The sequence below is a fragment of the Taudactylus pleione genome, unplaced genomic scaffold, assembly GCF_031769625.1.
Source record: "Taudactylus pleione unplaced genomic scaffold, aTauple2 ptg000642l, whole genome shotgun sequence".
NCBI classification, from domain to species: Eukaryota; Metazoa; Chordata; class Amphibia; order Anura; family Myobatrachidae; genus Taudactylus; species Taudactylus pleione.
This window is the reverse complement of record NW_028285044.1, coordinates 1140610-1165026: the sequence shown is the minus strand read 5'-3', so window position 1 is coordinate 1165026 and position 24417 is coordinate 1140610. Positions and strand designations below refer to the sequence as shown.

The window sequence follows — 24417 nt, the reverse complement described above, 5'->3', positions numbered from 1 at the left end:
AGCAAGGAGATATCTGTGATATCTCCTGTGTTAAGTCTGTTCATGAATACCAAAATAACGTTATTTAAGGAAAATGTCCTTAAAAACGTTATTTTAGTGTTGATGAATAGGCCCCTATGTCTGTTTCTTTTCAAGCTTTGCACACCAAATAGTAATTTAAAGAACACTAATTAATTTAAGGTTTGTCACTTCTAAACAAAGAGCCAAACAGCCATGTAACTATCTAATGTCTTCATGTTTACTAAACTTAGATCTCACCTTGCTTTAGGCACAGGGACTGCTGAATGCAAGGGTGTCCTCATGGAAAGAACAGATTGATATAAGCAGAGCTCAGACAGGCCCAGTTTCTCAAGCTCAGAGTTATACACCTAGTCGGCAAACCACAAGCCCAAGGGACTCTATGAACATGGTAAGAAGACACAAATTCTGTGTTCTCTGAGTATGCATGTGGACTTATTGTAATGAAGAATAATATTTAAGGAAGTACATGGGTACTAATCTAACCACTTTCTAAGTCGAGTGTGGTATAAAAGATCAACAGTCTAAATAGACACTCAATAGGTCGACACAGCTGGTCGACATGGTCAAAAGGTCGACTGACAAATGGCCGACAGTGTAAAAGGTCGACAGGTACAAAAGTCATACATATTAGTGAATGACCGCAATAAGCAGATATTGAGGGGTATATTTACTAAAGTGCAGCTTTTTAGAAATGGAGTTGTTGCCCATAGCAACCAATCAGATTCTACTTATCATTTATCCAGCACCTTCTAAAAGATAATAGCTAGAATCTGATTGGTTGCTATGGGCAACACCTCCACTTCTAAAAACCTTCTATACCCCTGAGTGTTGCAGTGTGAAAGTTGATGCTGAGTCTCACATAGGCATAAATAACACACTCAGTAAAGTGTGGTAGAGCAGTACTAAGTTTCAGTTCTGTGTGAACACTCCACACCCAGAAACTGCTAATAGCATGGAAAAAATTATATGGGTAAGGGTTGCTCACACTAGCACTCTATATTGGAAATACACATGTAAATTCACAACTGATAATTGGTGCATAAACAAGGTAAGTAACAATAGATGTTTTACATCCCTTATTAAGGGGCCTATCCATTTAACGATATGAAAGTCTGAACGTCCAGCGTTCAGACTTTCATGTCGCTGAGGTGCGGGCACCACACTGAAAGACGTTCACTGAACGTCTTCAGTGCAGGAGCCCAACCTCCCTATCTATTAACATGCCAAACCTGACGACCGTCGTCAGGTTGATGGGCATGTTCAATAGACAGTCGGGGTCGGCAAGGACCCAGCGTGCACGCGCATCGCTGGTCGTTGCCGGCTGTCCACTTGCAGACTTTCTGCATGATCCGGCCAAAACATCCTGGTTTTGGTCACATCGTGCAGAAAGTCGGCAAATGGATAGGCCCCTTTAGTTGAGAAGTTCAGCTTGAAAAGCGTGGCGTTTTCTTTCTGGCGCTGTTATATGGATTTTCTCCTCAATATGATATGTATATTTGAAACAAAACAAATATGCATATATCAGTGGAAGATTAAGGCTAGCACAATTTCATCTATATGAATCCAATGTAGGTAATAGCCCACACCAGCTATGGAGCGTACCCCACTCACAGAGAAAGCACCGTGTCTATTCACATAAAGGTTTCTTTAATCATCCACCCCAAACGTGAGATTTACAGACAGATCCAGCGTATCATTACTCACACGTTATGTGCAAGATGAAAACATATAAAGGTATCTTTTTATACGGTAGCGTACTGTTCCCATAAAGGTATTTTTTCCAGAATGACCCCAGGAAGCACTCCAGAAATATTCAACGTGCACAAGTTGGTATTCCAAAAGGGTATGAAAATGTATTAAACGAAGACCCACACATGTGGACAAAAGGCAATTATAAAATATACAAGTCCGAAACCATAAAAAAATATTTTAAAATATAACAATTCCACGAGGAAGACAAAGTAATTTTTCACAAATAGGATCCAGATTGGAAAAATGGGGTTACCAATGACATACCTCTGGACACGATAGTTCACACTCCTTTGTTTGTCAACGCGTTTTGGCTCTCTCTGGAGCCTTTGTCAAACACAGTGGAATTTTTTATGGTTCAAAATTTTATGGTTCATTCAGTCACTGCCAGCATCGGCAAGTGTGTATGCACTTGCCAATGCCGCCCCCTCCCCCCGCCCCGCCGTGGAAGACATTATGCTGGGTACACATCGTTAAGTGTGTACCCAGCATAACTCTCCTCCCCTGCAGCCTAACCCTAACCCTCCCCCTAGTGCCTAACCCAACTCCTAATACTTACTGCCGATATCATAACCACCGGGATTCTGACTCCTGTCGGGATTCCGGAGCCGGGATTCTGAGGGCGGGTATTCTGTGTGCCGGGTTGCCAACTTCATCCCAGTTACTCTTATGTGCATAATATTTATATTTAGAGACAATGCTCCCAAATAATTATACTTGTATGTCTCTTTTAGACGCCACGGTCTGTGGTAGACGTCCTATCCATGGTGAACCGTCCAGTTGAGACTGCCAAGACAGGTCTGCAACGTACTCCATCTCTTGGTGAGCTGAGGGCCTGAATACTTATCCTACCATTTTAAATGTACAGTATCATGTGTTGTAGATAAGTGATAAAACTCTAAAGTGAGCAATACAGTGACACAGTGGATAGCCTTGCTGCCTCACAGCGCTGGGGTCATGGGTTCAGTTCTGACCATGGCCCTATCGGCGTAGAGTTTGTATGTTCTGGCTGTGTTTGCATTGGCTTCTTCAGGGTGCTCCAATTTTCTCCCACATTCTAATGACATACTGGTAGGTTAATTGGCATCTGGTGTAGTGTGTGTCTATGTGAAAAGGAATATGGATTGTAAGATCCACTGTGGCAGGGACTGATATGAATGATTAAATACTCTCTGTAAAGCGCTGCAAAATATGTACGTTCTATTTAAATAAGTTTGTAAATAAATATAAAATGTGATTACTGGCTTCATACATGTAAAACTACACTTTAGTATCCATATCTTCTAGCTTATTGTCTCTCATAATAACTGTTCATTACTGTTTCAGGATCTTTGAGCAACTTTCGTAACCGTTCTAGTTCCTTCGGTGAGGTGGCAGTAGCAGCCGTGGCAGCAGCTGCAGTCAGTGTAGGAAATAGGAGGGTTCAGGCCATCGTAGACCACAACCCAGGAGGAAACCGCACCCTGCTGCAGTTTTCTAAAGGCGATATGATTACAGTGCTGGTACCAGAAGCACAGAATGGCTGGCTATATGGGAAGCTTGAGGCTCTATCCACGTGAGTTGAATTTAGAAAATCTATTACTGTTGTAAATTTAAGCAGGTATAGATCATAAATTAGACCCAGCTCCATGCATGAATGAAAAAAAAAACATTATTAGCAATCTCTATGTACAGTATAACAATTTGCAGCTGTGTTTTATACAAGAGGTACCAGATATTGGGGAAATCTTGTGAATGCATTAAGCTCTGTTTTGCGCAGCCCTTTGTAATACTGCAGTTGCCTAAATAAAACTCCAGGGCCGTAACTAGGGTAGTGCAGCCGATGCCTTGGCACAGGGCACCGCAGGTCAGGGGGCGCTGTTTGGGCCTGTCAATTTTCCGTTTATTCTCACTTGTAGCTTCCTCTTATTTCATCCCCAGTATCTGTTTCATCGTACCTCCTGGCCTCCCCTATCACTTCTCTGGCCCTTCCCCATGAGGCCATTCCCCTTTTTTAGGTGTGTTATGTCCCTTTGAAAAATGGGGGGGGGCGCCAATGTTCTTTCTGGCACAGGGCACCAAAAAGTCTAGTTACAGCTCTGGAAGTATAAACTGAAATAAAAAGCCATTTTCAGGATTTGGCAACACTTGGCACTATCTATAATATGTGTTGTCTGAGGGATGAAATTGTTATTTACAATGAGACCACAACGGAGTAATGGGATTGTTGGGCTATATTACAGGTATGAAATATTATAGAGCGATGGGAAGAATATGTATTTGATAGGAAATGATCACTAACTGTTCCTTCTTTGTTATCCAAGCAGGACTGGCTGGTTCCCTGAGGCTTATGTCAGATCCTTGGACACAAACCACAATTCCAGGTAAGACAGATAATCAGAGAAGGGTCTACTCTTTATACTCAGTGGTATATATCGCAGTCATTTCTCAAATTAGTGTGATATTTGATATGTTTTGCATGCAAACATACTGAGCTCTCTATGCCGGCCTTCCAGCATGCGCAGTGCACACAGTGCCAGTGATATCTTGGATACATCTGACAACCTTCGGCAACCGAATTACAGGCAGAATGCCATGGAGCAGAGACCGACCAACAAAAACAGCCAAAGAGGACCGGAGTCCAACGCAGCTCCTCCACCGCCTCAACTAAACAACAATAACGTTAAGGTAAGAGCACTTGGCGACAGGCATGTTCCCCAAAACTCAGCAGATAAGAAATGTTTTTGCAATTCCTTGTGGCCATAACAGGACGTTATATTTATGAGGCACAATCTCTTCTATCAGTGAGGTGCACACAGCTCAACCACAACCCAGCCAGAACCACATTACTAACATACAGTTCTATAGGGGCTGCACACACTCTTGGCAGAAATGTACATGTTTTATTATTAATTTAACAGGCTAATGAGTAATCTCTGATAGCTGGTACATTATTATAAGGATTAGATAGGCAATTTATTCTGGCTATCTGAGCATATGTGAGCCTATTTACATGAAAAAGATCCCTAAATTCTGCAAAATTTACAGTATGTAAGGATTCTCCCTATTACCAGTCATAGCGGGATGCGATGGAGGTGAGGGGCCATCGCAGTGACGATAGCTTCCCTATGCAAACCATAGGGAATCTATTTACTGCATGTTTATGAGGGACAGCAGTGGTAACTGCTTCGGCTGTCCTCCTACATTATCAGCATCTCAGGATGGTAATAGCAAATGCAGTAAGAAGTGTTTTATAATTAAAAAAAAAACAAACATTTTTTCTTCTGCATGTTGTATTCAATTTGTAGTCATTATTTTCTATTTATTACAATTTTAATTTTTAACGTATCTGCACCTGGAAGTCTGACAATGCCAGTCACGCATGCGCAGTAAGGGCCTGATTCAGAGCCGGTCACTATTTGTGGTCGTTCGTTCAAAAAAAAGGGGTGGCTATTCAAATGAACCGTTCGCTCTTTGCGGTCTGTTCACGCCTCTAGGTCTGAACGAGCGAACAAAACTTGCGGTCGTTTTTTGTGAAACTACGCCCCCTGGCCGCTCGATCCTACGTCATGTCCGCTATTTATTAGATTAATTGAGTACATCGACCAGGGTATGAGCTGCTCGCTATTCTTGTGGTTGGTTTTTGCTACCACAATCTTGCGAGCAGTTCTGGCTATAAAATAACCCAGTGACGTGCACAATGACGCTGCTGTTTTAATTATGCACACCCATAAAACGCCCGTTTTGACCTTTAAGCACGCCTGCGATCGGATCTCCACTCCCCGTTTTCAAGCACCTTCCCCTGTTACCACCCACATACACCTCTTTCTGTCACTCAAATTATCAGGCATTCACTATTTTGCGAGCACATGAATTTCGGCCGCACTGACTGGTTTGCGCATGTGTATAACGATCTGTACGTATGCGCAGTTGGGCAAACATCACTCGGAGCAAACGAGCGGCCGCTTACGAGCGGCTCTGAATCAGGCCCTAAGTCAGTACATGCTGCTGCTGGTCTAGTATCACAGGCAAGTTTAGTATTGATTTACCCTGGCGATTTAAAAAAAAAAGAAAAGAAGATAAATAGCCAGAAAAATATTTTCTATTGGCGCATTACCGTGATGAGGACTTTAGGGTTATGTGATAAATAACTACACAGAATGACCCGGCGCTAACAGTAAAATAAATCTCAGTTTAGAATACTAGTAAATATTATCAGTAATAAAGCAGCAAAGAGTTAATGTGCTTGTGGTTGCACATACAATTACACCCAGCAACCAGGTGTTAACAATAGGAGAAACAAGGAAGGAAAAAAGGAAAAGATTTTATGTGATGTTTTAGGTTTAATTTCTGACCGGTCAGTGAATTGTATTACAGTATATTATATATGTGATAATAAATGTGTTTACAATTTCATATTTCTGATTTTATTTGCACCAACTTCCATCTATATTACCAGCACAAGGGGGTTTATATGTTTCTTTATGTGATAGAGTTTATAAACTCATAACAGAGATTGTACAGTTTGTATCTGCTCTGCTACACAAGATGTTTTTAATCACTTTGCGCTGAGTGCATTCAGTCACAAAATATTAATTTAATTGGGAAAAATACAGGAAGGTTTTGTTTTCTTTGGGTAAACAACATCCTCATATTAATCCTGTAAAACTGAAATGTTTTGTTAAATTAATAATCTCATGAGATTCAAACATTTAAACTGATTTATCACTTTTTGTTGTTGCTAATTCGTGATATTGCTGCCTATAGTTAGTGAGCAATTGCATAAGATGCCAAGTGCAGGCTGTGTGCAGGCTTTACACACACTTGTGATATCTTTTCAAGTCCACAAGTCATATAAGTTAGACTACATACTACCCACATTGACAGACACTTCCCCGTCTTATGCTGGGTACACACTGGCCGATATATCAATTGAACTGCCAATGCCAATATATCGTGTGTACGTCGGCCAGTGTATACAGATGATATGTCTGTGAATGACGTCATTTACAGACATATCGCGTTGGCTGTGCAGCACAGCCAATGCAGAGTATATCTACAGATATATTGGTGCATTGTGCTGGGTGTATGGGCGGTCAGCCGATTGCCCATACACTTGCTGCACAGGCCTGCAGTAATTGACAGCTCAACTGGGCGGACGCATATAAATTCTCACCCAGTTGTGACTTCAGTGATGACGAATCGAGTAATCTGTATGCAGAACATATGTTCTGCACAGTCTGCTGATTAGTCGATCTGCAGATATATTGGTCAGATGTGTACCCACCTTTTATATGCAGAATAACAACTTTATTCAATTTTTATCTCTCCCTACATTACATACACCTCACTGGACACATACACTCACCCTCCTTTCTCTTCCCAGCAGGGTCCCTTTAGCTCCATCCTTACGTCCATGACCCTTGAGCCACTCTTCTGGTGGATACAGGATGACAGCTCTGATTGTTGAACCGTATGATCAATGTTACTGCTGCCAGACCCTGCATGGGGGATCCCACACTGTGGCCGAAGGGAAGGGTTATAGATGCGCAGAAAAGAAATGGGAACCATAGAATAGGCCACAGTGTGTGCCACCATTCACTGCAGGGTGTGCGTGCAAGCCGTGTTGTGTGTTTTGGTTTCTGGGGATGTGCAGAACAAATATCTGATTGGTCACTGAAGATTTATAACAGAAAGCAGATTGAGGCATTCCAGATTCTGCTTAAAAGATTTTAATGAGTTCTGTACATAACCATGGGTAAATCCTGAGCATGCCAAATAAAGTCATTCCATTGTAATAACACATATATTTATCATGGAGGTGTCTGTTGACCCATCACTATATATAATATATATAAAGCTAAAACTCCACGTATACTGCAGTGTAAAGACCATAACAAGGCCTAGGCTAGTTTTGCAGTGTCTAGATTCACTACACAGGAATCTGCATGTGATGTGTTATATATTATGTTTGTCTGATTTTATCCCCCTGTTTCTGTTCACAGAAGTCTGGAGGAGGACTGCGCGGGGAGCTGTTCCCCAGGTGAGTGCCTCTGTGTTTATCATATCTTGCTAATGCTATATAGTTTTAATATATGCCCTGTTTCTCTGTAAATGCTCAGTAACATGAATATAATTATAACCCACACACATTATTGACGTGATAGAGAGATTTCTGGCATTGCCCACCAATAACTTTTGAATGTGGTATTTCACAGACATTGGATTATCGTTGTTTTAGTAGATAAGATGAGGTCTAACGCTTTGTGGCAGCCCCCTTTACCTGACTATGCACTAAGGGCCTGATTCAGAGATGGACTCAGCAGCACAGTGCTGCATCTATGCATGCAGCAGCTGTGCTATAAGCAAAAGCCGCAGGAGGGGTCTTCAGTAAAGAGACGCCCATTGCCGGCTTCTCTGATCCGATGCTGTGGGCGAATACACAGCATCGGATCAATTGCGTGACCATCGGACCTCTGAGTAAATCACGCTGACGGGAGCCAGTGAAGTTACGTCCAAGCACTGGCTATGGCACTTCCAGAAATTGGAGTTGACACACCCCCTCCCCCCGTTTTCCAGCACGTTCCATGTCACCGCCCCCCAAACACAAGCAGCATGTGCAGCACAGCCCCAGATCTGCACATGCACATTTGTACATCTCTGAATAAGGCCCTAAGTTAGAACCTTACAACAAACAAGTGATTAATGGCCCTATTTACTGCAATACGCATTTCAAATGCGGTTGTAGTGTGATATTTTCACCTAAATTCACATTCCGAATTTAGGAAATATCACAGGAATTTATCAAATATCCCTTGCAGGGGCCGAGCCTGCGATAAAGCTCTGTCCCTGCGAATCCCCTTCGCAGTCTTCTCACTGTATTTTTCGCATGCGCTGCCAACTCAACAGCCCAACCCCAAACCCCCCCACTCACTTACACTTACCTCGTGATCGGTGCTCTGGTGAAGTCCTCCCTCTGGGGCTCCAGTCAGCTGATCTTCTGGCTTCCCAGTGACAGCAGGGTCACAGTGCAGGAGTCCGGAGACCAGCTGACTGGAGCCCCAAAGGACCTCACCGCAGCACAGATCTCCGGTCCCTGGAATCAGGTAAGAGGTTTTTTTTAACAATTTTTTTTCCAATGATCAGCCTGTGGTCTATTTTGACCACATGGCTGAACACAGGTGCTGGCTCTGCCTGTCAGAGCAGAGCAGGAGTCGGGGGACCAGGGGGAAAGCCCTGATAACGCCATCTGAAAGTGGCGTTATTATCACAGGACTTTCCCACTTATTTTTTTACAATATATTTTAGTAAATCTCAGGCAGATCACATTTCCCATTACAAGTATGGGAAATGCGATCTGTATACTAACAATATGTGAATTAAAGGGTATAGAGTAGTTTTTCATTTAATACATTTTTTGTGATACTAAAATAATGTGAAAAGGGTGCGAAAACAACCTTTTTCAATTTTTTTAAATAAAAATAATATTGATAAATAGGCCCCTTATGCAATGACATGCAATGACTCTAACTACTCCACTAATCTCCACTAATCTGTTAAGAATTTTGACTATTATTGCAGCCCCTTGAGCTACAAAATAAAGAGCTATAAATCCATATTCCCACTGATATCAAAATACTGGAACTAAACTTTGAGTTCCAGTGGAGACCAATGTCCATTCCTAAGACCCTTTTCACTTCCTTACTGCCTGGTGCCCTCTTTATATTTCATGTTTCAGTCGGGTCGGGTCATCATTCAATGTGTTACCCAGATTACTCTGTCAATTCCAGATTTTATATGTGTCTGTCCATTTCATGCCACGCTACAGACAATTTGCACACACTCATTTGGAACACCACGTTTAGGATCAATCCTTGCAAAACCATCCACAGTCCCCATTGGGAGGACTTGTGGGGAGATGATTCTAACCGCTATCATTTATCTAGCACAGTCCAGGGGCGCATAGAGACGGTCCAGGGGAAGGGGGTGTGGCCTAATTGCACCCAAGTGGCCACACCCCTTTGGTAGGAAAAATAAATGTTGGGCGCTGCGCGCTGGAGCGGGGGGCGATGTTAGCCACTTGGCACGGTGCAAATCCAGGGGGGGCACGATCAGTGTGATTGCTCCCCCCCTCAGGCAGAGAAGAATGTCGCTGCTGCTCCTCAGCAGCAGCGATCAGTCTCCAACTGCAGTCCAGCACCGGGCAACATTTGCAGGGCTGTGGAGAGGTAAGAGGGAGGTGAAGGGGGGGGAAGCGGAGTCTGATCCAACAAGCTGGAGCCTGGGTAATTAGTACCCCCCCCCACCCCATCCCCTCTCTACGCCAATGGCACAGTCTATAAAATGACAGAAACTCACTGGTTTCTATGGACAACTTTTCCACTTTATCTCTCTCTGAGGTTTGATACATCTCTCCCTGGGTCTTTTCAGAAGATATTACAGCGGATTCTGCAGCTGCTTTTTCTGTACGGCTTCAACATCTGACTCACTTTGTTATGCTAATGCCAGAATATGCCCGAGTATATCGAAAATCCATGCAACTGAAAGTGTAATCCAGTCCCATCCTATTCTTATGTCCGCTGCCACAGTGGTCATCATTAGTATCTGGACTTACCCCAGCCCCATGCTGGATGCAAAAGATCCAGCTGAAACAGAAGTCCCATCTCCATCCGCACACTGCGAATGAGCATAGAAGTCGTCTTACACGCCCTCGACAATCCCATGACACATCTTCAAGACAGAAGAGTTCTGTGCCATCACATGGTTGCCAGCCAGTTACAGCCCAGAAATGCCCATTTTACGGAGAGTGTGGTCCATTGACTGACAGATCAATCCATATGCGCTAGTGATCTCTGTCCGTGTGCAGATACCTGCTTCTGCATATTCGCTCAATTTTTTTGGGAGTGCCTCCAGAGCAAGCCCAATTTTTCCTTAAATGAATATTTTAAGGAAACATTGTTGGAATTTGCATCTGGAGCCCTTGGACACCACTTTCACCCCCTAATGACTAATTAAGCAATTGTAAGTTTCCATTTAGCTTACTTAGGGCCTGATTCAGAGCCGTTCACTATTTGCGGTCGTTCGTTCAAAAACAAGGGGTGGCTATTCAAATGAGCCCTTCGCAAATTGCAGTCTGTTCACACCTCTAAGTCTGAACGAGCGAGCAAAACATACGCTCGTTTATTTGTTGAAAACGCCCCCTGGCCGCTCGCACCATACGTCATGTCCGCTATTTATTAGATTAATCGAGTACATCGACCAGCGTATGAACTGCTCGCTATTCTTGTGGTTGGTTTTTGCTACCACAATCTTGCGAGCAGTTCTGGCTATAAAACAACCCAGTGACGTGGTCAATGACGCTGCTGTATTAATTATGCACACCCATAAAACGCCCGTTTTGACCTTTAAGCACGCCTGCGTTCGGATCTCCACTCCCCATTTTCACGCACCTTCCCCTGTTACCACCCACATACGCCTCATTCTGTCACTCAAAATAGCAGGCATTCGCTATATTGCGAGCACATGAATTTCGGCCGCACTGACTGGTTCGCGCATGCGTATAACGATCCGTACGCATGCGCAGATGTGCGAACATCGCTCGGAACGAGCGTACTGCCGCTAGCGAGTGGCTCTGAATGAGGGCCTTAGTCCATAATTACTTACCTTCTGCAGCGCTGTCCTCCTTCTCTGCTTCTCCAACATGGCCTTCTTCTACAGCTGTGTGTGTGAGACCCCTGTCTGTGTGTGAGACCCCCCCATCTGTCTCTGAGATTTGTGTGTGTGTCTGATCCCCTTATGTGTTGGTGTCAGCAAGAGCCAGGAAATATATCTCCCATAAGCCCCCTCCTCCCAGCATCCTCCTCTGCAACTTGACAGGAGGGCGGCTGACAGGAAGAGTGAGAGACCAGAAGCAACCGGAAAACACATCAGTGAGTCCCCGGTGTTCTGTGCCACATTTTTTTTTTCCCTGCATGATTTTGCAGGCCAAAAAAATTGCAACTTTTTTTTTTTATTGGATGCCTCAGATACAGGGTAGCGCCCAAATCTACTGTAATCCAAAATTGGGCAAAATCCTGCACTCCATTGGATATGCCCCTTATGCACTCTATAAGATGTTGAGAGGTTTACATATTTAGACCTTTATACTAACATTACTATAGTAATCATAATATATATTCTGTTTAGAATACTCTTTCCATTTTAGAATTTTTTTTTAATTCGTCTCGTCCGTCCATATATCTGTATGTGCCCTCTATGGGGGAGATGTACTAAGCCTAGGGGTGGGATGCATGACGCATCACATTCGGGATGCAATGCATCCCGACACTCTTCGCATGCATGCCGGATTTAATAACGTCGGTATGCATGAAGAGGAATGCAAAGGACCGCTCTCTCCTGTCCTGTCAAAGCTGTCCTTTGCGAGTGAGGGATTATGACCAAGAAATCCCTCTGGCGCAGGATGCGCGCCGCGAGGGGTGCTGGGAGGGATCCAACTGGATCCCTCTCAATCGGGTACTAATAGAAGCCCAACAAAGGCTTATATTGGGCAACGCCATCCAAGCCCCGGGGCTTGGTGCATATGAGAAATGCAGTCAAACCCCCGAAAACAGCATTTTCGGGGGTTTGACCACTTTTCTCACATTGATACATGAGAGAGATAAAGTAAAGAGAGATAAAGTACCAACCAATCAGCTCCTGTCACTTTACAGGCTGTGTGATTGGTTGGTACATTATCTCTTTCCACTTTCTCTCCAAGGCTTAATATACAGACCACTATGTCTGTATGTGCCTATGCTTGTATGTTCTGTTTTGGTCTCCTCCACCCCTTTATATAGTGTCCCCCCACTCTCTTTAGTCTGTATCATGCTCCACACCAACCAATCTACTTTTTATTATGCGCCTCCACATCTTCCCCCATTTACTCTGTATTGTTCTCCCTGCTATGTCACCATGGCTGACTCCACTGTTATGCCAATTACGCTGGGGCATAGCGTGCCTGCCAGCAAATTATGCCATGAACAGCTTCCTGCAGTGAGCTGCCCGGCTAAGGTGGCCATCCACCATCGATGATTCATAATCATTGATGGTTTATGGCCGATGTCACATGGTTTTTCCATCGATGGGGAAGAAGCAATATTTTTTTTTTTTCAAGATGCTGAAACACAGAGCATAGCTCTGCCCCTCAACACCAGTGAAGCCATGCCCCCGGTTCTGCCAGTCAGTCATGGACCAGTGATGACCATCGGTTGGTGAAGCCTTCGATGGTCATCCATTGCATGGTTGGTTACCATCAATGTCCACTTTCGACTTTGCCATCGATGGTAACCATACCGATGGCCATCCCTATGCCCGGCCACAATTCAGTCCCCAGCGTGGCCACACCATGGAGAGAGGACATCAGGACTGCCCCTCCACTCTGCCTGTCGCCTGACCACAATTCAGCCCATAGTGAGACCACACATAGTAGAAAAACCCCAGGACTGCCCCTCCACTCTACCTCCAACCACACTGGTGTGGTACACAGCCTCCCCCCTCCCCTCGGCAACAGCACACCCTGAGTCCACCAAGAAATACATTTAGGAGACGCTGGGAATGGAGGGCGCACTGCTTACAACAGGTAAGGGGCTCTGTTCGCCCCTGTATGCCACTCACTTCCCACTGTATATTCCATGTTGTGCTGCTCCCCCTACACAGTAGTTACTTACCTCTGGTCTTCTTGTCCTTCTTTCTCTCCTTGGTCGACTCCGCCGGCAGCAACTGTGTAACCTGTACCCAACTCCCAGCAGTGTTGGGGATGTGGTGATGTTGTGACACTGCTTGGAGATGGGTACCGGTACTACAGCTGCCTTTAGAAAGCCAGGATGCAGAGATCCAGGCACCCGCCACTGCATAGGCCCAGTTTGTGTTGAGGGAGTGATCACCACTGGTTTAGATATGACCATTGTTGTCAATTGTCATGTATCACACTGTAATGTAATGTACTGTTCGCTGCATATTGCTTTTTGCTATTATAAATAAAAAGATTATATTGCAGCAAAGCAAGCAGCATTTACAGTATATTGTGAAAGCTCTATTAAGTAAGAGTAGCAGGCTTGTAGTCCAGTAAAAAAGGTCACTGGGCATTGACGGTGCCACCATAGGTTGACCTTAAGCTCTATTCTGTATTGTGATGTTGTTGTGATACTATGCTGAAGTTACACTAACCAGGAAAGTCCAGCCTGCTTCAAATGCAGCTAGTTTTCTAATTCACTCAATTCCATTTAACAATTTTAGTAGGTGTCTCTAGTCAGATTATGCTGATTAAAATATTACATTTACAACTTGCCATGTTGTCATTTATAAACTCACACTAGAAGGCCTATTTACCACAATCTGCATTTAGAATGTGATTGTGGTGTGATATTTTCACCTAAATTCACATTGCGAATTTATGAAATATCACAAGAATGTATCAAAATTGTCAAGCAGGGATAGGGCTTGGGAGGAAGCTCTGTCCCTGCGAATCCCCTCCGCACAGTTCTCACTGTATTTTTTGTCAACAAATATAGTGGGACTGTCTCTGCGCATGCGCCGCCCCTGCTGCTGCCTGTCTTCCCCCGGCTCTCTGGGACTGGTGCAAAGTTTGCATCCTCTCCTGTCCCTGTCCCAGCTTGCTGGCTCCTCCTACTGCTGTCCGGCTCCTGCCTCCTTAAACCCGCTGTGCCTGCCCCGGGTCTCCTCCTGCTGCCAGGCTCCTGTCTCCTCTACTGGCCCCTCTGACCCCCGCCACCACTGCACCTGCTCCCCACCACCGGCGCCTGCTGCCTCCCCGTCATGGACACCCCACCATAAAAAAGAAGATGAATACTTACCTGACCAGGGGGCTGAGCAGCGGCGACCTCCTCTTTTGATTGTCGGATAAACTGATGCTGCAATCAGCTGAGATGCAGGAAAGTGCTGGCAGCTCAGCTGATTGCAGCATCAGCTGATCCGCCGGTCAGAGGAGGTGACCAATCGACGGTCCCGCTAAGTGTTTGATTTTGAACAAATTTTTTACAGTAATCAGCTTGTGGTCTATTTAGACCACAAAGCAGATTACTGGGGTCAGCCCTGTTCTGCCTGTAAGAGCGGAGCAAGAGTGGGGGAACCAGGGGAAAGCCTTGATCTGAAGATGGTGTTATTATCACAGGGCTTTCCCCTGTATTTTTTTACAATTGATTTTTAGTAAATTTCAGGCAGATAGCATTTCCCATTACAAGTATGGGAAATATGATCTGCTAACTAAAAATATGTGACTTGAAGAGATTGGATTCCAATTACCCTTTAATACATTTATGTGATGTGGTGTGAAAACACCAGGTTTCACATTATTTTAGCAAAAATAATGTTAATAAACATGGCCCTAAGGGAGATGCTCTAAATGGAAGTTTTCCAATCTTAATACATTGTTCAAGATTGCAAGAAATTGTACAGAAATGATGTGTGTGGAAGGGGGCTTCATTGTCTAATTCTCTGTAATCTGTAAAGCAGCGGCAGTGATTTATTTCCTATTTTCAGTGGCGTCACTAGGGTCGGTGACACCCAGTGTCCCAAATAGACTGCCTGTGTGTGTGTGCACCTGGGAAGGGGGTGTGGCCTTGTAGGAAGAGGCATGGACTTGTGGCATACCTCTGTTTCATCACTTTGGGGACGTGCCCAGCACTCATGTAGATTTAGAAACTTATAATGAAGTGATTAATTCTTTTGCTTTAATATACTGAAAAAATACTCAATTAGTGAGTGATCACTGTTACATGATTTATCACTCACATTGCCAACTAAAAAGCCCACATATAGCACAAGCAAATTACCCTTGTAGTATGACCTTAATTAGGTGCCAATCAACAAAAATCAACAACATAGAGAACAGGTTGAAGTGCTTTGATTTCCTTTGTCACAGTATATGTTCAGCCTTCAATTCAGGCTATATAAATGTTATTGATAGCAATAATAATTATCAAGAAGTGAAGGTGAAACCTTTACTGTACTGACTGGGGTAGACACTGTATTGTTTTTATTATCATCCTTTATGTGGCGCCACAAGGGGTCTGCAGTGCCTTAAAAAGTACTTTAGCGTGGGTGTGGTTCATTAGATTGGCAATAAAAAGGTTGACAGTGCATAGGTTGACCCCAATAGGTCGACAGGGACAAACAGTAGACGCACAAAATGTCGACATGGATGTAGGTCGACAGGGTCAAAAGGTTGACATGTGTATGGGTGACACAAAAATGGTTTCTTTGTTTTCTAACCCTAATCTTCAACCTAACCCTTCTCTTGGTGCTTAACCCTGCCTGTCCGTGCCTAACCCTGATTCATGATTGGGGCTTGATTATATTGAGTTTTATCTGGTTAAGATAATATTTGCTAGCATCAGGAGATGTGTGTGTATATGTAAATGTGTGTATATATATATATATATATATATATATATATATATGTACTAGTTTATATAACTACCTATTTATTCATATTAACTATTAACTGTATATATAATTTATTTACACTTATTTATAGATAATTCATAAAGAATAGATAGAGATTACCCTAATCATGAATAATTATAAACATGAAACATTTCATCACTTATTTCTGTTAATGTATATATAAAGATACCTAATAGAAGTATTTCATTTTTATTGTTATGTATTAAATTAGATAAATATATACATATATGAGTATATATGGTTTATATGCTCACATATATGCATTATGTTTGCACTAATAATACATTTATATTGTATCATCTTAGATTATACACAAAGATATGTGGATCACTTCATTATGACACCTATAATATTATTTATTAAACACAGAGTGGAAGGTTTCACATTAGATATCACACCCAGGGTGTTTGTTAATCAATAGTTTGGGGATGTTATGGGAGCACATATGTTTATTTACTATACATACACAGTTTAGTATTACACATATTTTTATTCCTTTACGACAGGGATGGGGAACATCAGGCCCAGGGGCCATATAAGGCCCGCGGAATCATTTGGTCTGGCCCTCTGAGCTTTTTTCCGCTAGCTTCATCTGGCTAGTAGGGTGCCTAGAGTGGCACCCTGCAGCCAGAATCTATGCAGCAGTGCCGCCTGGAGCGTCCTTAGGACACTTCAGACGGTCACACCGCTGGCCTTACAGCTCCCCAGAGTATCCTCAGGATGCTGCGGGTATTGCTGTAATCACAGGTGATTGTGGCACCACCCCGTGTGACATCACACAGAGGGGGCGTGGTGTGCACCGGGCGCGTGAATAATGATATATATATCAAAATGGCCCTCGGCAGAAAAAAGGTTCCCCACCCCTGCTTTATGAGAATACACAGATAGTAGAGGAACAACATTCATAATAATATATCAAGTGCACATATATTTTTACACTGATTATTGCCACCGTAGCTATTATTAGTTATGTTTTAATTTCGGTTCACTTAATTTCACACATATAGGCGTCTATTTACTACAATCCGCAATTTGAATGCAGATTGTAGTGTGATATTACCGACTGAATTTGCATTGCGAATTCAGCCAATATCACAGGGATTTACTAAAAATCCCTTGCAGGGACAGAGCTTGCGATAAAGCTCTGGGCCTGATTCAGAGCCGGACGCTCTGATAAGAGCGCTCGCTCTGAATCAGGACCCTCCTACCTCTTATTGGAGCGACCACCCACAGCTTATGCGAGCGGCCAAAAAGATCGGCTTGCGACAAGGCCCTGCGGTAGGGTCTCGCTGCCGCAAGCCCAGGAGTGCTTTTGGCTCTATCAGAGCCAAAAGCACTCCCACTGACATCACTAGCGATGTCAGTGGAGCCGGCCTCAGACGGTAGGCGTTCCTATGGGAAGAGCAGCAACGCCCCCGCCACGCCCACCAAAGGGGGTGTGCTGTCAATCAACATCGACAGCACGCCCCTTTTGGTGCGAAACCCATAGCAATGGCTTGGCCGTCGCTATTTGGGTCTCGCGCATGTGCACGACGGAGCTCCCTCCGTCATGCGCACTAGGGCACCATCGACCCGCTTGTGAGCGCTCAGCGCTCGCGAGTGGGTCAGAATCAGGCCCTCTGTCCCTGCGAATCCCCTCCGCACACTTATCACGGTATTTTCACAAAAAATACCGTGACAAGTGCCCGCGCATGTGCCGACCGGCGATGCTCATCATTGATGGCAAAAACACTTGTCATAGACTATTGATGGTTTGCAAACCATCGATGGTCGTGGCCACCCGTAGTATACTGTATTGTATACTATCCCTAATTGGAGGCCCTATATTAAATCTCGATCGATACAGGACAGCCATAATAAAATAAAAATGCTTTGCGAGCGGCCTGGAGATTAAAAAAAAAAAAAAGATGCCCACAATCCCAGCTTGCGGGCAGTGGCAGCGAGCAGCTCTGAATCAGGGCCTAATTCAGACCCGCTTGCGAGTGCTGAGCGCTCGCAAGCGGCTAGATGGTGCCCTAGAGCGCATGCGCACAATGGAGGGAGCTCCGTCGTGCGCATGCGCGAGACCCGCATAGCGACAGCCAAGCTGTCACTATGGGTCTCGCACCAAAGGGGGCGTGCTGTCGATGGTGAGGACAGCACGCCCCCTTTGGTTGGCGTGCCAGGGGCGTTGCTGCCCAGACGGAGGCGTTCCCATGGGAACGCCTACCGTCTGGGGCCGGCCCCACTGACATCACAAGTGATGTCAGTGGGAGTGCTTTTGGCTCTAATAGAGCCAAAAGCACTCCTGGGCTTGCGGCAGCGAGACCCTACCGCAGGGTCTCGTCGTAAGCCCGATGGTCGCGATGGTCTTGACCATCGCGACCATCTTTTTGGCCGCTCGCTATAGCTGTGGGTGGTCACCCACAGCTATGCGAGCGGCCAGGAGACCGCTCCATTTTTAGGTAGGAGGACACTGATTCAGAGCGAGCGCTCTGGTCAGAGCGTCCGGCTCTGAATCAGGCCCTAAGTCTTTAAGGGACGATAATATGTTTCATAATAATAACAAGTGATCCTAAAATTTACATTTACACTACATCTGTAATTGAACCATAAACAATATAAATACTATTAAGTATATGAATGTGAGAACTGAGCACCAATAAGTATTTTTAACATTTATTTTCTGTTATAATTTTTTTTTTATTTTGCTGTGTTTTAATATACCACTTGTGTGGTTTTTAATCTTAAGAATAAAGGTTACGTTTTAGTCATTATGCTTGCAGGGCATTGTGCACTTATTTAGGGAATCTTTCTTCTTTTGTTTAATGTACTAATGTATCCCAGAGTGGCACCCCTTTATAGAGATAATATACTAATTGTAGAGAGGTGTTTAGTGTTATTAGGGTGGTCCTGCATATATATGAGCCTTGGTGCGACCCACTATTTCCGTTTCCCCAGTCCCCGATGTCTTAAGTGCTTAACCCTAACCATCCCTCCTAGTGCCTAATCCTAAATGTTAGGGCAAATCCCTAACCCTAAGCGTCTTGGCTAGTGCCTAACCCTAACCCTCCGGTAAGTTTCTACCAGTTTTGTGTCGACCATTCCCACTTCGACCTTTCATACCTGTCGACCTAAACCCATGTCTACCTTTTGTGTGTCGAGCTATTGCTTGTCGACTTTTCATCCGGAACCCCATTAGCAGAAACAGTACAAACAAAACAAGAAAAAAGTGCAAAAGACTTATAAAGACTTATACAGGGAAACTGGATCAGCATGGGGGCCTAGAGGGCAAAGAACTTGAGCCCGGTGGTACACAAAGGGGACTATTTACTAAGCCGGATGGAGAAAACCGAACAGAGATAAATAGTCCCAACCAATCAGCTCCTAACTGCCATGTCACAGGCTGAGTTTGAAAAGAGACAGTTAGGAGCTGATTGTTTGGGACTTTGGGGTCTATCTACAAGGCCTTGGGGAGAGGTAAAGTGGATTGAAATAAAGTACCAGCCAATCAGCTCCTGTCAGTTTACAGGCTGTTTGGAAAATGACAGTTAGGAGCTGATTGGTTGTTACTTTATTTCTTTCCACTTTATCTCCTCCAAGGCTTAGTAAATAAATAGACCCCTAAGCCACCAAAGATTTGGTGTCACTTGTCAAAGGGGAGAAGATTATGGTATAAATGAGGGAGGGAAAAGCACATGAGGGAAGAGTGTCCTGCTCCTGCTCCTCTTTCCCAACCCTATATTACCTATAAATGGCCATTACAGATTGTGTGTTCTGCCATCTCTTACCCACTACAGTCCATGATTCCACAACTGCTAAATTTGGTTTACAAAAATGAAATTGTTTGGGTACGGTAAGAAAAATAACAAATTATTGGCAGGAAACCATGCAGATAAAGGTAAAATATACTGTACCTCTGTTCAGTTAGGGAGTAAAGGAGATGGAATTATTCTGGTGAGGATGACACCCTGGGGCTGATTCAAAGGTGGAGGCTACTGCATCTTTATGGTATCCTATTGGGGCGCCCAACAGTTACACAGAATTCTGCCGATGTGCGTACAAAGTTGCACTATCGGTGTATCATCGGCTGTACCATCGGACACTGCACCTGCCCATGGCAGGCGCAGGAAGTGTGACATACCATGGGTGCTGGTGTCAGTGCAACGATGGGTAGCCACCACCCTCCCCCCAGTTACCACCCAGAAACGGCCATCGCAATTGTATGGTTCTCTGTGCAGTTTCATTCTGCGTCTCTGTGCGGTAATCGTCTCGGTGCATGCTCAGTGCGGCCAGATCGCATGTGCAGTGGGAAAACATCGGACACTTGCCCCTGACAGCTTCACTACATCCACCTCTGAACCACCCCTCCATGTCCAAAAACAGTTCAGAACACAAAAGTTACTTTTCACACATTTCATAAAAATTCTACACAAAAATATGATTTAATTACTTTTCTCATTCCTCCAGGGGAACAAACCCATTTGCGACTGTTAAGCTTCGCCCTACTGTAACCGATGATCGATCTGCACCAATTATTCGGTGAGGAGAGAATGGCGCTGCAGTCAGCCCTAAACATCATGCCTCCATGAAATGGAAACCATTAGGCACAACAGAGAAGCACTACTCCCTTTAATCAAACAGAGCCAACAGGATATATTTAGCCCTGAAATATATGCTTATATCCAGATCTGTATTCACTAGTTGGAAACAGATATTGAACTTAATGTAAATTTCTTTTACCTATTCTAATGTTTGTAAATATTACCTATTAAAGCTAATGTCTTCAGTGTTGCTTTGTTGTGAATGATGTCAACATGTTGATGTTTCTGCATAAACATCTGTTTTGTATTGACAAATTGTATTGATGTTTGCAGAAATGAAAGAACAAGGTATGTACTAGTAAACTTGCAATTAAAATCTTTGTAATATAAGTTGTCTTGAAAACTGATCATGTTAACAAATAATGAAAACAGTCTAATAAAACAAATTAGAATAAAATGTGAACTTACTGTTGCATACCTAGTACACAGGGCAGTACTGATGTTCCACTACCAGGGGACTAACTAGGTATTTGAAGGCCCCATAGCAAAAGTTTTTAAGGGCCCCTATGGTGACAAATGTATATAACACATGTAACTTTGACAAGGAAGATGGGCCCCCCAAAGTTCTGGGCCCCATAGCAGCTGCACACCTTGCACCTATGTTAGTTACACCCATGTCCACTACTATTTATATTATTTAGAGCATGTTGTAAAAATTACCATGATAAAATAATTATGTTAGCAGTGAACAGCAGTTGTGTCAAAAGGCATTAATAAATAAGCATGGGAGATTCAAAGTAGTTCTCCTTAATATCTATCCCTAGAAATCATTTGTTCTGTTATTAATATTATTGCTCAGTTTAGTCAATCAGGTGAGTACCTCTATTGTTATGTTAGCACATAGTCTTGGGAAATGTGGCTTTGTACCTATCTGCTGTTATAATTGCACACACACTTTGCAGATGGTTCCTAACATTTCTAGCCCTGTGCATGCTCTGTTGCTGGGCATACTCAACTTTGAGGAATTAGGGGCACAGAAAGGGAGGAGAAGCGGGTACTAATTTCTTGGGCCCAGGCTTGTCTGTGGGGCCCAGAACCAAATGCAGCTTCACGGCAGAGTGCATGGTATTTTTAATTTTTTTCACAAAGTGGGTGTGGTCATACCTCCCAGAGTTGGCCACGCCCCCTGTATCACCTGGGCCCACCGTATGTCTTGGTGATCCTGTGAGCAACTACAGGCGAGTAAGGGTCATACACAACTCAGCCGCATTTCCACTTGCCTCTAACTATGCAACAATGGGGTGTTCAAATGTAGCCTGAGGGTTCTATTTACTAACATTCCACTTAACGTGAAGTTATAGCCGCTCCTGTCTCGCCTGCTAGCACTGCGAAGCAGGAGCTGGCTGCCGCAGATATTACCAATAATAGATCCGCCGAGGAGGGTGAACGATAAGTCACCCCCTCGGCGGTGTAAGCAGCACAGCAAAGTACAGTGTACTCACCGTCACCAGGTCTCCGGAGTCCCGAGTAGCAGGAAGCAGAGAGGAGTTGTTGTTGTTGTTTTTTTTCAATAAACTTTAATAACAAACGACCAAAGTAACACTGCTCAAGTCCTGCTTCTCCAGTGAAGAGAAGCAGATACCGCAAGCTACAGGAGGCGATATCAGTGCTGGAGAAGTCAGCAGACGGTAAATGCCCTCTCCCCTAGTAATACATGGGACACTTAGCGCTGCCATAGGTGTTTATGGCAGCGTTAAGTGCCCCAGGTGCAGTGTAATACTGTAGCCTGCACTTAGCGCTGGCAGGCTGCAGGCAGAGAAAATCCCTTTAGTACATACTGAGAAGCGGTATGTACAGGGATTTCCTCTGTCTTTAGCGTTTTTTCCCTTTTCTCCCCTTAGTAAATAAACCCGAGTATTCTGGGGGTGTGTAGGCAGAATTTTGAGCTATATTTTGTTGAGCGTGCGCAGGGCACATGACCAGGTAATGCTCACTGATAGTGATATCGGCTACTTACACAATCACATGGACAATTGTGCTGCGCCTGCATTAACGCTGGCAACTATAAAAACAGGCTAATATTTCCGTGCACGCAATGCATCTGCACTTGTGGCCAACGTGCAAGAAACTTTAAATCAACCTATGTATTTTGAGTCTTAGAGGGGAAATTAGAAAAGGTTGAAATTGCTCGGCAGTTTCAAAGCGCTCAAAAATGTATATAAGATTGTAAAGTAATGGCTCAAACATTCTAGTTTATAGTATAAAATAATAATTTTATTCTCAAATCAAACAAAGTGTAGCCATTTTGAATTTTCAAAACTGGGTAATTAACTAATTTTGATTTAAAAATCTCCTGCTTTACCAGGGCCGAAACTAGGATTTTTGTCACCCGGGGCAAGGCAGTAATTTGGCGCCCCTCCCCCACCATAACCATAGAGTCTGTCCTTTCAAAAAAAAAACCTGGTGTCTCTACAGCAGTCTGTGTTCCTCCCCCTGAGTCCCGGGTAGGACAGTATTTTTAAAATTTGTGTATTAAATAAAAGAGGATGTGACTGAAGGTGCTTTGAGAGGTGGCCAGATGGAGGGGGAGTCAGCCAGGGAGGAGATGGGGGCGACCAGGAGATGCCGGGGATAAAAAAAAGAAAGAAAGTGAGAATGGTTCTAAAAAGAAAATACAAAATTGACAGGCCCAAGCAGGGCTCCCTGCCCTGGTGGTGCCCTGTGCTGTGGCACATGTCACACCACCCTAGTTAAGGCCCTGTTACCCCTCCCCCCCACCACCACTTACCTGGAACTTCTCCTTGCTCCTCCTTAAGGCAGCGGCAGACTCCTCACACACTGTTCTTTAGCACGTATACAGCAGTGCAGATAAGGAAAAAAAATCGTTATTGTGCTGGGTGATCCCAATCCCTATGCCTGCGCTCTGCTGATTAGTCCAGCGGCGCAGGCACGGAGACTTGTCATAATCACCGGACCGGACATCAGATAAACATAGAACGCGGGAGCTCTGAGAGAGGGGGTCCCCCTGTGCTCCCCCCTTCATCCAGCCCTGGCCGACCATCTGAAGCCTACCCCCACCATGGCATGTTTCTGACTCATCACTTTTTTTTCTCTGACCGTCTCAGCACCCCCTCAAATTCTGCACCTGGGCATGTGCCCCTCTAGCTCCCCCCCTTAGTTGCGACACTGTCTTTACCCATTCATTTCAATGGCTTTCCCAATGTGTGCTATGGGCCTTATTCAGCAGATGTGGACAGAGGTGCTGCGTTTAGAGCAAAATACAGATGTTTGGTAATTTGCGTGTGCGCCGGACCCGTAGTGCGTATGTGCAGTCTGTGACGTAGGACACAGTACGGCATCAGACTGTCAGTGATTGTCAGTCTGATGCTGTTTGGGGGCGGGGAGCGGGCAGCAGCGGCCTCCGTTTTTCAAAATGGAGGTGTGTCACCGCTATTGTGTGGGAGATACGAGGCCAAGATCTCTGTCGGAGGATGGAGATTTCCTTGCCTCTTTGTTGTATCTGCAGCGGCCGGCTTGTGCGAACCCATCGGCCACGCAGTCAGCCAATGCTGTCGCAGATGAGCTAATGCGTCCTAAGATGCAACTCAGATCACTAATGCAAGCAGGAGGTGTGATGCCTCCTGCTACATTACCATCAGGGGCGGACTGGCCATAGACTTCA

The 24417-nt window shown here is 44.4% G+C and overlaps 1 protein-coding gene across 2 annotated transcripts in view; it reads left to right on the top strand.

Moving 5' to 3' along the window:
- BAIAP2L2 (BAR/IMD domain containing adaptor protein 2 like 2) overlaps positions 1–21142 on the top strand; it is a 110261-nt gene extending 89119 nt beyond the window's left edge. For both annotated transcript variants that reach the window (XM_088455067.1, XM_088455068.1), the window contains 7 exons: positions 269–409; positions 2505–2592; positions 3097–3325; positions 4077–4133; positions 4266–4437; positions 7755–7792; positions 20662–21142. In XM_088455067.1, the coding sequence (XP_088311193.1) occupies positions 269–409; positions 2505–2592; positions 3097–3325; positions 4077–4133; positions 4266–4437; positions 7755–7792; positions 20662–20737 (801 nt within the window). In that variant the 3' untranslated portion in view covers positions 20738–21142. The remainder of the gene's footprint in view (positions 1–268; positions 410–2504; positions 2593–3096; positions 3326–4076; positions 4134–4265; positions 4438–7754; positions 7793–20661) is intronic.
- The last annotated feature ends 3275 nt before the right edge of the window (positions 21143–24417 follow it).